Source organism: Patiria miniata, unplaced genomic scaffold (assembly GCF_015706575.1).
Source record: "Patiria miniata isolate m_02_andy unplaced genomic scaffold, ASM1570657v1 HiC_scaffold_2, whole genome shotgun sequence".
NCBI lineage: Eukaryota > Metazoa > Echinodermata > Asteroidea > Valvatida > Asterinidae > Patiria > Patiria miniata.
In genome coordinates this window covers 12,956,116-12,970,208 of record NW_024037058.1, presented here as the reverse complement: position 1 = coordinate 12,970,208, position 14,093 = coordinate 12,956,116, and the positions used below count along the sequence as shown (strand labels likewise).

Sequence of the window (14,093 nt, the reverse complement as noted above, 5' to 3'; positions counted from 1 at the left end):
GCACTAAGTTTAGTCGGGCACCATTTGCAGTCATCAGCCGACATTTGAAGCAAAAAAAAAAGGTAAAAAAAAAAAAGCCGCGTCGCCGCACCACTTTTTTGGCAAGCTCCATACCAGAAACCGGAGACTTTTTTGGGGGGCCTAAGTGTTGGATTCAGTTTTTTTAGAGTGATAATGAATAATATATTAATAATGTACATACTAAAGGTCTGAACTAAAATGCGTATGGTGCTCGTGGAACAAAATGTGCGCATCTAAAAGACGGATGCGATGCCAAGGATCTGATGAGCTGTTCTCTAATTAATCCACTGAAAGAGTTAAACTATTGGGACTAGACGAATAGAGTGAAAAACTCTTTAAGTTAAGATTGAAATACTCTGAAAAAAAATCCCGTCAGTCGAAACTCCAGCGAAAATTCGATCCTTTCGATTGAATGAATGACACTGACTGAATTGTCAGTCTTTGAAAATAACAGAGTGTTGTTCTTCGATGAGCGGAGATCGAGACAAAGCCGACGAGGTTGTAGTTTACAATCGCTGGTTCACATGCATAATGCCAGTAGAACAGGTTCGATCACCGCCCATGCATACCAGGGTGACATGGTGACGATATAATCACTTTCTTGACAAGTATTAATAATTGTTGGTAGCTTTCTGCAGTTTCGCACTGCAACAATCTCCTCGCAGGGAAAGTTGCAGGCGCAAGGTGGCTGGCTGACAAGGAACTAGTGACCACAATTTGTTTGCCCCCCCCCAAAAAAATTGTGTTCTGGATCCGCCCTTGATTGAGAATTACTTTGGAAAATTCTCTGCAGATAACACTATAATGCAGCTAGCTATATGGGACCCCAATTGAAGTAAGCCTCTGCAACCGGCTTTTGGGCTATCCCACTGCAGATGACTTTGTTTTCTAATCTTTGTATTGGTATATGTACGGTATGTTGTTAATTTCATCTGAATGAAATTATTCAACATGCTTTGACAGACAGTGCTTTCCCACAGTGTCCATATACCTGTATATTTATTTGACACGAAAAAGGAACTTATATATCTTATCTAGCCGTCAAATGTTTAAATATAGTAACCAGGTGTATGTAGTAGGCCTATACATCGAGTTAAATTTGTCGGCAATTAAAAACAATGAAGATTTAAAATTTGGCCTACATGTTAATTTATGTTGTAGCATATATAATAAATTTTGATTGCTGCGAATGTGCTGTATAGATTCCTGTTTTGCATCACATCGATGCCATCGGTTGTGGATGTAAAATTTCTCCGTATGGATCGCTAGAGTATATATTAAGGCCCCTCACTAACTGCTGGCGAGCTTTTGCAAAGTGATAATAAAGTATAAGTGAGTGAGATTAATTGTGCGGCCTTTTTAGTCATTCATTATTTAAATCAACACTTTTTTTTGAGCAAAAGATAATAATTTAAACATCATTTTCGATTTTTGGAGTCAATATTTATTGATTTTTTTGCGTGAGAAATCCCGTGTGGGCGTGCAGAGCGTGATTATAACCGGTAATGCGTGAGTATCACGCTCAATGATGATTTCAAGCGCAAAAATAAATCAACAAAATGATTCCAAACTCGAAAATGTTGTTTAATGATAATCTTTTGCACAAAAAAAAGAGTTGAAGTATTCAGAAATTGCCTGAGATGATCACACAGAGCGTCTAGAATCCATAATTTCCCAGGGGACCCTTCAGCGGGCCCGAACCTCGCGTCGCCGCTTCGCACTTCCCGCGCGCTCGGCACACGGTTCAACTTCAAGCTCTATCGTCAAATTCTCACTTTGGCTACATCATCTAGTAGAAGTAGGCCTACATATCTGCGCAGAGCAACAATTTTAGGACAAACGTGTATCTCCATAAATAGAGCTGCATTAAAAATAACTCTATGCATGGCTTCTCCCCGGCATATAGTCGTGTTCCCTAACGTGGCGCACTTCGAAGCTTACCCAAATTTCCTCGTGTAGTGTTGCCAAACCTCTTTGTTGACAAACCTCAAATTCATGCAGTGAAATACTGGTACTTTTACCTTATTAATGCTTGCTGTTTAACCTCTGTGAACAATTTCAGGTTAATAAAATTTAAGCCGAAATTAAAAAATGGTGGCGTCCGGAAATTGGGCACAATTTGGCGGAGTGTTCCCTAACGTGGCGCACTTAAATAAATCTCGGAAAACTTGATAAATTCTGATAAATCATTATTATCTCTACTTACATACCCAGCCAGATGTTTGTCACAAAATTATTTTCTTATTTTTCGGGCCATTTTCAAAGGGTTCACTTTGCACTTGAAAATAAAATCGGAAAATCATGCCAAAATAATTTTTTCTTTTAACTTTGTAGCGGATAAATAAACTCGCGATTTATGAACGGGAGTGTTTATAACTTGATGAAAGTTCACTTTCTGCGAAATTTCAGTTAAAACTTTTGCTCTAGCTAGGCGCTACAGGCGAAAAATCAAAGTGCGCCACGTTAGGGGCCGCGCCACGTTAGGGTACATCAACAATACAGACACAGAATATAGCGCGTCGATAATTTCTCTAAAACGGTACCTTTGATTGCATAATGCATAATTTTAGTATGTAAACAAACAGACTAGGCTGTTGTACCAGTCGCAGTCGTTGACGCTGGCAATGATCCGGCATTCGTGATCAGCTGCTGCATGGCTGAACGACTGATCTGGAGACGAAATCGGACACTCGTGATGTCAAAGTTCATAGTTAGCCAATTAGAAGACAGGAACCGGCTGAGGCTACATCGGATGACACACTGCATCGTGCCTGCATATATGCTCTGAACGTAAACAAAAATATTGTTGTTGTGACATCATTTCAGTTTTATCGTAACGTGGAGGAAGTGCAACAAATACTCAAATGTTGCCACATGGATTGATGGAATATGAAGTGACCAGGTAAAATTAAATGTTTTCAGAACTTAAGACTGACCAGTCGTAATGCAATTATGAAGACGGCGTCCAAGCTACATGTATTAAATGTTACTTAGTAAAACGTATAGTACATGTATTTACCGCACCTAGCACTAGCAGTCATGCTAGTCATTGATGTACCCTATTCCCTAACCATGTTAATGTTACGTGGCGCGGCCCCCAACGTGGCGCACTTTGATTTTTCGCCTGTAGCGCCTACCTAGATCAAAAATGATAACTGAAATTTCACAGAAAGTGAAATTTCATCAAGTTCTAAACAATCGCGAGTTTATTTACCGTAACAAAGTTACAAGAAAAATTTAAGTTGGCGTGATTTTCCGATAGGCCTATTATATTTTCAAGTGCAAAGTGAACCCTTGAACTTGAAGTTGAACTTGAACTCGACTTTGAAAATGCCCCGAAAAATAAGAAAACAATTTTCTGACAAACATCTGGCTGGGTATGTAACTTCTAAGTAGAGATAATAATTATTTATCAGAATTCATCAAGTTTACAGAAATTCTTATATGTTAATATGGAATTTTCCGAGATTAATTTAAGTGCGCCACGTTAGGGAACACTCCGCCAACTTGTGCCCAATTTCCGGACGCCACCGTTTTTGAATTTCGAATTAAATGTTATTAAACCAAAATTGTTCACAGAGGTTAAATAGCAAGCATTAATAAGGTAAAAGTACTAGTATTTTGCTGCATGAATTTGAGGTTTGTCAACAAAGAGGTTTGGCAACACTACACGAGGAAATTTGGGTGAGCTTCGAAGTGCGCCACGTTAGGGAACACGACTATACAGTATTATTATGAATATGATATAAAAACTCATTCATTTTGTCATTTGGGCGATCGTGTATCTATTTAATCTGCCGTCCGGGCCCGGTTCCTACAGTATAAGGGAATAAAATCCACTTTTAAATTATTTGACCTACCAACTACTTGGCGACATTTACGTACAGGTATTAAAGGGCAGGGTTCTGAATTATTGTGGGAATTTTGGGGGTAAAATGACAATGACAACGACAAAACGCAACCCCAAAATGTAAAAGACACCGTGCGATGATGTACCGTGAGTGTGCAACTGCAAGGCGCGCTAAATTTCACGGCACCAACCGTAAACCACGCAGGAAAATCTTAATTTCTACCCCAAGAAACTGTTCAAAAATAAAATCGTGTAGTTGCAATCGGCTGAATGAGAACATGTCCCGAACACTGATTTCAGGCACAATTGATGCAAAACACGACTCAGCAACTTTTTAACTGAAATGGAGATTCCAGAATATTCTTTTCTTGGGTATACAGCATTCACTGAGCTTAAAGTTCATCAGGTCAGTTGTTAAGCACCCTTCTTTAGATTAATCTTAGCACTTTTGTTGTTTCAAACGAAAACAATACAAGGATGACAAATGATACATGTCGGCTAGTCCCACTAAAACTGGGGTGCTAAACATGCTAGAACTCCTTTTTCGACATTTGGGATGTTGGTCAGTCATAGTTAGTCATAGTTAGTACGACAGACCAACATCCCAAATGTCAAAAAAGGAGTTCTAGTGCCCCAGTTAGTGGGACTACGTGTCTGCCTACTCTACCTCTAACACTTTTTTCCCTTCTTTTTTTGTTGTTGCTTCAAACAGGAATGGACAATTCAATATTAAAATTGAACTGACTGTAAAGTAGCAGAAGTTTGGCAGATAATGCCAAGATCCTCTCAGTATCAGACCAAGATCAAGATTATTATGAGGATGGTGTTATGAAAGTTGTGATAGCCACAATGTCGCATGGTCACAGAAGGTTGGCACTTGCAGCCCAAAAATCACTACATGGATGTGGCTTTGTGTGTTGGTGCAGCCAGCCGGGAAAGCCAGGAGCGAATGGTAATCCCGTAGTGGCCCTTGGCTTACGGCCCTGCTCTTCAAAAGCTACCGAAAATGAGGATGCCATTGAAAAAGATCAAAAGCAGAGAGGGCAGTCGACATTTCAGGAAAGATTGAAGTACCTCAGGACATCTCTTGCTGCTACTGGGGTAAGAGTGCAAGATAACGTTCACAGCTCGCGGGAGAAGTTTCTGGGCACCTTTTTCTCGTTGCAGACCCAGCCAGAAAACGGGGAGGCAAAACACAGTGAGAGTAAGAGCGAAACTTGTTTGGGCTCAAGCAGTGAGCCAAAACAATCTGATGTTGATGCCAGCTCAATAAGCCCTGTAGATGATGAACGCTGTAATCCTCCTGCAACATTTGACCCAGAACTGCACGAAGCAAATGGCAGCGAAGAGCAGCGTGGCGTGCAAGAGGAATCCCCTTCAGAAGATGCAAACAGAAAGTCCCCTTCAGAAGATACCAACGGAAAGTATGCCCGAACAGATTTCTGGGTCAACATCCCGTCTTTTCAGGATCGAATCAACCGACTGAAAGTCCCTTTCTGGGGAAGTGTGAGCCAGAAGGCAGATACTGGTGACGAGTCACAAACAAAGATCAACAGTGTGGATCTCTGCAAACCCAATGACAGCAAAGGTGCTGTTGGTCAGCAGTTTGAATCAAGGGATGCAGACTCGTTGAAACCAGAAAGCCATGATGTTACGGCTGCAGCAGAGTCGAATCTAGAGTCTGAAAATCCATCCGATCAGCAGCCACAGGATTCCACAATTAAACCCAGCACTCTGTCTTCTGTAACAAGTAGCATCCCCAGCATTAACTTGACAAGCACGGCAGCTGTCCAGAGTGTGATCAAGTCCTTCCCGGGTCGGAAGCCCTCCGTTGAGATGGAGACCAAAGTTGCAAAGAAACCCCTGCAGGACCTCGAACCAGATGCCTTTGACTTGGACACCAGCCCCATCCTCAGCATGAATGTTGCCCTTGAAGAGCAGAGGGCGATGCGTGGGGACGTCGGCAGGCAGGTGTCCCCTGCCAAGGAGACAGAGAAGGAAGCCAAGATGAGGAAAGAGAGGGCAGTTGAGGCAGTAGAGGCTGCAGCAAAGAAACCCAGGAAGCAGATCAAACTTGTAAGATTGAGCAATTTGCAATTAATTTGTTTTAATGATATCAAGAAGTCTGATAATTTGGAGCTTTCAGTAGTGTGTTTTGAGACATCAAAATTAGATCTTGGAGATGGTAGAAATATGAGAACCCCCCTCCCCCCCCCCCCCCACAAAAAGGAAACTATAGACAGTCCAGCACTTATTAGTGCTGCAAAACTGAAATATTTCAAAGGAAATGTCTGGTCTCCATTTCTATACATCTCATCTACACGTATTCATCCCACCAGTATGTAAATGGCCCAATTTTTGAAAATTCAGACATTTACTAGTCAAGTCTTACGATTCAAATTCAAATCGCGTGGCTTCACTTGGTGATGCAGATAAAGGACGAAAACCTCCTTTTAAATTAATTGTTTTGCATGTTCTGCATTATTCATTTCTTGTTCTGTTTTTTATCTCCTGCGCTTGTGGTCCCAGTCTCGCTGTCATCATGCACTCGGCAAGTGATGTTCAAATTTTGAAATTCCCCAACAAGGCAACGTTTATCTTTTTATAACCCATTTCTGTCTTCAGCACAATGCCAGTGTTGCTTCATACAGATGACCTCCAGAGAGAATGTCAAAGTTGTTTCAATATGGAGTATGAAAATAGACGAGTTCGCGTACTTGTTTTTTTTTTTAAGATTACATTGTAACTCTGGAAAGAAGTTCAGACAGGGAGGCTCGATACCGGATTTTTCTTTTGACATAGGCCTACTTTACACTTGCAGAACTAATAAAGTTATGGACTGTAACTGATTTGTGGGTCATGTCCTCACTATCAGAAGTCTTTGTACTCTTAATTCACCGACTACAGTGCAGGTTTTTTGTTGTGTTTAGGTAATATCCAAGACCTCAATTGACGATCGCACCAAGAACTTGGCAATTGGAGTCCGCAGTGCGACCAGCAATGCGATGAGGCTGTTGAAACTGGAGAGACTGTGCAGCCACTTGATGCAGCATCCAGAATCACGAGAGGTGGCTATAAAGGTAATGTGTAGATGATGAGTGACAAATCAAGGAACATTCGGAGGGGGGGGGGGAGGTATTGAAGAAGCCTTTATGTCTGGGACATTATGTCTTGGGCTTGAGGTTTGTTTGAGTCCCATCGGCATGACTCTATGCACGAGCGGCTTATGTGATAGCAATTTCTCAGACTGTACTGAGTAAACAGAGCTGAGTGCTGATGAACAGCAAGTAGGTAAGAGGGAGATCACAAAACTCTTAGTTAACAGTGCGCTTAAGTTGAGGTATTGTGAATCAGTTAGTCTCACAGCTAAACTCACTGGTTTGTGGGCAGCACATTCCGTCAGAATGCAAACCCGGCTCTGTGTTTTGGATATACCTGAAACTACTGCTTCCTTCGTCATGTGCACTGAAGATGTGTGCTTTGTTTGAGTTTGTGTTAGGAGTACATGTACTTCATAACGTACTTGGGCCACTTCATAAATGTGGGGTCCAAAGGCCTGACATTTTTTTGGTGTCATTGTTACACCTGACCTGATCATTAAAATTGACTTCAAACAGTTTTAAACTTACTTTGCTTCACATGATTAATCTAACAATCTAGGAGATAATAAAAGGCATTAAAGAATGAGTCCTGAATTTACAAAACTTCTATCAGATGTAACAGGGACACGAACCAAATTGGACCAAATTTTATGGAATGAACCGCTTCTATATATTGTATATTCCATCTTGGTTGCTTTGGTTGCAACAGAATGAGATGTACATCTATCCCCTATTCAGTTGATGCAGGATAAACATCACTCCAAATCCCAAGAGGCATCGGATATAGAAGAAACATTGGTTTGTGATGAATTAACAGTGTTCATCAGATTCCAGAAGATGCCATGAGTTGAATGTCAAAATTGCAAACATTTTAAAATCGATTTGACTTTCATCCATTACTGAGATGTTGCAAGTGATTCGGGTAGGCTTGATATTTTACCCTCTCTCTTCTTTGTTTCTGTTCATCTTTTTTTTTTAACCCTCGTGTAGGAGAGGCTGATTCCTTCCTTGCTGAAGATGCAGACATCATGGGACACAGCCCTGAAGGAGCAGGTCAGAGAGGCACTCGCCATCCTGGGCTATGCAGCCCCAGTCAAGGGGCGGGGCCTCAGGATCTTATCAATTGATGGAGGGGGTACAAGGTGAGTTGGCTAGTTGTCCTCTTTAAAAATTCATCATGTTTAATTTTATGTTTGTTTGAATTTTTCTTTGGAATTGTTTGGAAAACAATCTAATGGCTATCTTATTATTCTCTGTAGAAAATAACTAGCTACAGAGGCACTTTTATTCATGAATCCTTTTGGAAAGTCTTGTCACACTAAATATTATAACTCTGTCATATGCTGTCATTATGTCTGCCTTAAAGTACAATGTCTGCTACGTAATTAGTGCGTTTTGTTTTTAGTCACAAGTACACTCTGAGTTGAAAAATTACTGCTTCAGTCACTGCCTTTTCAGTGAATAAATATAGATTGTTGATCTGTGGTTGCCTTTTCCTGACCACCAAAACTGTACACAGGAAAGACAATAACCACACAACTTTTGCACAGGAATCAAGGCTGTCATCCTGAAGTTATTTTCCCTCTTGGAATAATTTTGGCAGGGGCGTCATTGCAATCGAGACCCTTCGGGAGATCGAAAGCCGCACTGCCAAGCCCATCCGAGAGCTCTTTGACTACGTGATTGGGGTGAGCTCAGGGTCCGTGCTGGGCTTCCTTCTGGCCTGCGGCGGCGCCCCCCTGGATGAGTGTGAGGACCTCTATACACAGCTCAGCCAGGAGGTTTTCAAGAGGAACACGTTCCTTGGCACCAGCAAGTTGTTCCTGAGCCACGCCTTCTATGACACAGAGGGCTGGATTAAAATACTCAAGTAAGAGCCCATTTGATTTCTTTCCTTTTGAGGACTTTTCGTTTTAGGCATTGAGAATACCTTCATAGGATCATGCATACTTGTTCTGATTTTGAGGGAACCAACAAACCGGTTGTGTGGAGCATTGATCTTGACCCAGCGGCGTATTCAAAACATCTATCGCCTAAATTGTATATAATGTATTAGGTTTTGTCAATTAATAGTTCTGATCAGTGAAAAAAATGTAAGCTTATAGGCAAGTTCAAGATGCCGTGTTACTGCTTCGTCGAACTTATTTGAAATGAGTGCAGCAGTAGCTTGTCTACAGCATGGCAGTTGCTCTAAATGCAGAGATTAGTAGTCAAAACTTAATGCATCAGGAGTGTAACTGGCCAGGTTAAACAGTTCGAGCAGTTAAATGAAAATTCATCAGTGCGACCAAAATATTTGCGCCAATTTCACTCTCTGTGATGTGGATGCGAGAAAGGATATTGTGAGCATGCGCATTCCTTACATGTCTACCCCAACTTCGAAGGGAATTGAGTTGGGCATGGCAATGGCACTGCATTCAGAATGGTGATAGCCTGGCAGCCCTGTGGAGCCAAAGGATGGCACCATGCCGAACTCAATTGCCAAGCCAAATGGTTTTAAACACCATACTATTGCTGTGCCAAATTCAAAAAAGTCAAATGAAATGAGTTTGGCACAGCACTAGCATAGCATCTAGATGGGCCTAATCTGCTGCGGGATGTGATAAAGACCAAGGTGCCTCTAATGCGTTATAAAATAAATACTTCTACGGACATTTCAAGTTGAGAGGCAGATCACAGAAATGCAAAGTCTCATTTTTACATGTTTTGAATGGATTTCAATTTTTTGTATTCAACTGTTTCAAATAGTTAATGTCTCTTTCCTATGTTTCTTGGTTCAGGTCCCATAATATGGCAGACGTTCCAATGATATCTACAGCAAAGCAGACAGAATGTCCAAAGGTAATTGATAAAATCACTTGGTATCATCATCCAGTGATTTGATGAATTAAGAGAAAGTTTGTTTTTATCCTAATCCTTGAGTTTAAAAATAGTTGGAAGATAGGGATTTTTATGCAGTATGTTTGGCTATACAAATTTAAAGGGGTGCTATCTTCTCAAAATTTTATAAGTAAGTGTTGAAATTTACCAGTACTAGTGGCTGATGTTGCTGATGTGTAATAACAGACTTGGTTGAGCTTTAACTTCAGCATTACCCAGGATTGAATACATTGATCACAGTGATAATCTGTAAAGTGCCAGGGCCGATTAAATCAGCTCAATCTGATAACCACAAGGAAATGTAATAATGTGACCTTAGTTGACCGCTTTCTTCATTGACAATATTTCAGAAAGTAAAATTTGTTAGTCCTACAAAGCTCCACAGACTATCATACATGTACAGCATCAACACGGTGCCAACTCGTGACGTTGAAGATGGATTATGTGTTGCCTATATATATCCCATATACCAGTTACCTGCTGAAAATTGTGAAGAATTAAAGATGTCACAATTACAATGTACAAAATGTACATGTGAAATAGGAATTCATAAATACCTCGGACAGTTTAGCCATTCCTATTGGTCGAGAGCCCGTCACGTGGCCGGTCTTAAACGGATGATAAAGACATGGCTAGCTGGTCTTAAACACTTTTCCAGTGTCACATAAAATGTGGACTCCTAAAAATCCAGTGCCTCTTACCATTTCATTGGTTGAACGCTCACAATCCTCACGTAGGCATGCGCAACACTACCAGTGAGTCAGAATTTTATAGTTCTAAATTCAAAACAAAACGCCCCAGGTGCGTTCTGCGCGACATCGCGCAGAACGTGCTACGCGCGCGTCAATCTCCATAAAAGGGGTGTTTACCTCTTACTCGCCAGCTGAACACTCCATTATTTTGCTAGAGGGATGTTTCAAAAAGCTGGAGTGAACTTGTTGATCAAAATCGGGAGTTTTTGAACGAATTCCTTGATTTTTTTTTACCGAAAAGGTATTTATGAATGGGAATAAATATGTGCTCGGTCGGTATTAATCACTCTGTTTAAGACTGCTTAGAGTCTGGGTGCTGATAATTACCCTCGCCTCCGGCTCAGGTAATTATCAGCACCCAGACTCTAAGCAGTCTTAAACAGAGTGATTAAAACCTCTCAAGCACACATTTATTCCCTTATTAACACCCAGAATTTGATAAAAATTACATAATAAGGGTTAACATTCAGATCTGACATAGCAGGAAACTTGATTATTTTCATTTTGTTCTTTCTTTTTTTGGCTGTTGATACTCTAAGGTAGCAGCTGTTGCTACTTTAATGAATGTGGGCTCCATCAAAGACTTCCTGTTCAGAAACTACAACCTGCCGCCTGGTACCCAGTCCCACTACAGGGGTGCGTGCAAGTATGAATTGTGGCAAGCAGCAAGAGCTTCCTCAGCAGCACCTGGCTATTTCGAAGAGTGTAAATTGGATGAATATGTGTTCCAGGTATGAAATGCCTAGATTTTTAAATTTTTTGATCAATCATAGATCAACCCTCTCGAAAGGTTGCATATAAGTTTGTAAACATGGAAACAACCCTAATCCCAACAGGTTTTCTCTAGGCACCCTGCCAAATGCAACAAAATGCAACTTGGCTGAAATAAGAACCCTGCTTAGTGCAACAAATTGCAACAGTGGATTATGTTGTGTTGTGCTGTGAACCCAGTGCATACCAGCTTTGGTATCCAGCAGTTACCCAGTTAAATTGTGGGGCGCTGTGGTCCAATGGCTATGGTGTTCGACTTACGTGCCGTGGTACGTGGGTTCGAACCCTGACAGGGAACATGTGTTCTTGGGCAAGGCACTTTACAACAATTGCCTCTCTTCACCCAGGAGTATAGAGGGGTACCTGGGAAGGTAGAGACCAAATGACACTGATGAGCTGCTGCAGAAAAATGGTGTCATTCCTGATGAACAGGGATAACAATTCTAAACCGCTTTGAAACTTTTAGGTATAAAGCGCTATACAAGCGGGATATTTATTTTTCTTATCATTAAATGCAACCAAAGTGGGTAGGGTGACAATGATGTAGTGCCTTGAGCACCAATACTGGTGGATACTTGCGCTTTATAAATACACTATTGTTATTATAATAATTATTATTATTCCTTTGCTCTTTAATTTAATAGGATGGAGGAGTGCTGACCAACAACCCATGTGCCCTAGCCATACACGAGTGTCGTCTTCTGTGGCCTGAAACCCCTATTCAGTGTGTGGTGTCGGTGGGCAGTGGGCGCTACGACCCGGAAGATGGCAACATGGAGCCTGAATACAGCAGCTTGAAGAAGAAACTCACTAACATCATGAGCAGTGCCACTGACACAGAATGTAAGCAGAAACCACTTTTTTTATCATCCCCTTCATGTGAAATGAACTATTAAGATATAATACTCGTATAAGTACAAAATACATTATTGCATTGTTCACAAAGTTTCACTCAATTGTGATATCCCTGCACGTTGAAGTAAATGAAATTTGAAACAAGGGTTTTTTGTGTCATCTTGTTTCTTTTCGGGCAGAGAACCTTGTTACTCTTACTTTTTCAACTGACAAATCTCAAAAAGTGCAATCCCTTAAAAAACAATACATGTTTCTGTGGTTTTGCTCCACCCACTGTTATAGCTGTACACACAGTTCTACAGGATCTCCTCCCGAGCGGCACCTACTTCCGCTTCAACCCCCCGATCACGGAGGACTTCCTCCTAGACGAGAACCGCACCGAAAAGATCCAACAGATGCAGCAAGAAGCGCGGGACTACCTGGAGCTGAACGAGCTGAAGCTGGTCCAGGCCAGCGGGGTTCTCTCTAGGAAGAAGAACCATCTCCACAAGGCCATGGATTGGGTGTGGCTACAGCGCCAATTGATACAGAGGTGATGGGTATATCCTTCTCCTACATCTAAATGCTGCTCTGGGGTCAATGGGGGTATATCCTTCTGCTTTCAACTTTGACGAATAAGACCATGCTACACAAGGCACATAGGAAAATCCTGCCTACACAGGGCAACATACTGGTTGAGGCTACAGTGCCTGTGCCTCGCTTATAAAGTTTAGAAAATTGTATTGAATGAGACATTGTTTTAGCCCTTTTCCAGGGTTGTGTTTAGGCCATAACAAATAATGCTGTGTTTCTGGTAGTAGGACCGAGTGAGAAATAAATAACCCTAAGGCCAAAAAAAAAAAGTCTCCGGTTTCTGGTATGGAGCTTGTCCAAAAAGTGGTGCGGCGACGCGGCTTTTTTTTTTTTTTTACCCGACTTTTTTGCTTCAAATGTCGGCTGATGACTGCAAATGGTGCCCGACTAAACTTAGTGCAAATATATGGGAGTCCAGAGAGGCCACATAAAGCTTATTTTCGATCATAACCCCATCTAAAAAACACGTTGAAATTGCGCAGCAGCAGAATTCCAGTCAAACCAGTGAGTTTGGCGGTTTTGAGACATCATTTTTCATTGAAAAAAAACTTTTTCATTTTGCCGACGCGCATGGCTACGGCGACGCGTGCGCATACCAGAAACCGGAGACTTTTTTTTTTTGGCCTAAGGGAGGAAATAGTGATACTCTGACTCTCAGTTCGCCTTGTACATGTAGCCACCAGCATGTGGTAACTTCAGAAACATGGGGTTGGACGTATGGGCAAGTCGCACTCCTTGCAACAGCCCTTGCGGCGCTGTTTTTAATGGGTGCTGTATCTTAGATGTTAAAGTGCAGTGAGTTTGCTGCACAGTTTCGGGCCCAATTTCATAACGCTGCTTAACAGCCAATTTTGTGGTAACAGTCTATTTCATACAGACTTGTTAACAGTAATAAGCACAGCGAAAACACGCGTAACCAAAGAGGAAAGAGTTGCTTATAAAGTCAGTGACGTACATCCCCATAGAAATCTCCATGCGCGCGTAACTGTGTTAGCACATCCACACCATGAAATGGTGCTTAAGCAGCAGTGTGATTTTCTGCTGTAGAAAGCACAACTTTTCTGCTAACTGTTAAGCAGCTGGGCCCAGTATCGATTTATGGTAGATTTGGGAAGGTTGCTAGAAATAAATGCCTCTTGGATGTAATATAGTTCATTTATAGTACAAATGGACATGAAGTAAATTTTAATCTTAACGTATTCTCTATTGATTTTACTAGTTTTCACATAATCCAAACTATTTTAAAAACAGTTCCAAGCCTTATAAGCTCAGTGCATGTACATTGTAGAT

The 14,093-nt window shown here is 41.3% G+C and overlaps 1 protein-coding gene across 1 annotated transcript; it reads left to right on the top strand.

The window, feature by feature from the left end:
- The first annotated feature begins 2,745 nt into the window (after positions 1 to 2,745).
- Positions 2,746 to 13,057, top strand: LOC119726555 (calcium-independent phospholipase A2-gamma-like). The gene is made up of 9 exons (XM_038198288.1): positions 2,746 to 2,923; positions 4,584 to 5,947; positions 6,802 to 6,951; positions 7,963 to 8,114; positions 8,576 to 8,842; positions 9,753 to 9,813; positions 11,144 to 11,335; positions 12,020 to 12,218; positions 12,513 to 13,057. The coding sequence occupies exons 2-9, from the start codon at positions 4,700 to 4,702 to the stop codon at positions 12,764 to 12,766; spliced, it is 2,523 nt and encodes an 840-aa protein (XP_038054216.1). The 5' UTR covers positions 2,746 to 2,923; positions 4,584 to 4,699; the 3' UTR covers positions 12,767 to 13,057.
- Positions 13,058 to 14,093: the final 1,036 nt, after the last annotated feature.

Coding starts and splice junctions, on each gene's coding strand:
- LOC119726555 (XM_038198288.1), top strand. CDS start 4,700: ATGAAAGTTGTGATAGCCACAATGTCGCATGGTCACAGAAGGTTGGCA. Junction 8,115..8,575: donor ATTGATGGAGGGGGTACAAG/GTGAGTTGGCTA, acceptor TAATTTTGGCAG/GGGCGTCATTGCAATCGAGA. Junction 9,814..11,143: donor AGCAGACAGAATGTCCAAAG/GTAATTGATAAA, acceptor TGATACTCTAAG/GTAGCAGCTGTTGCTACTTT.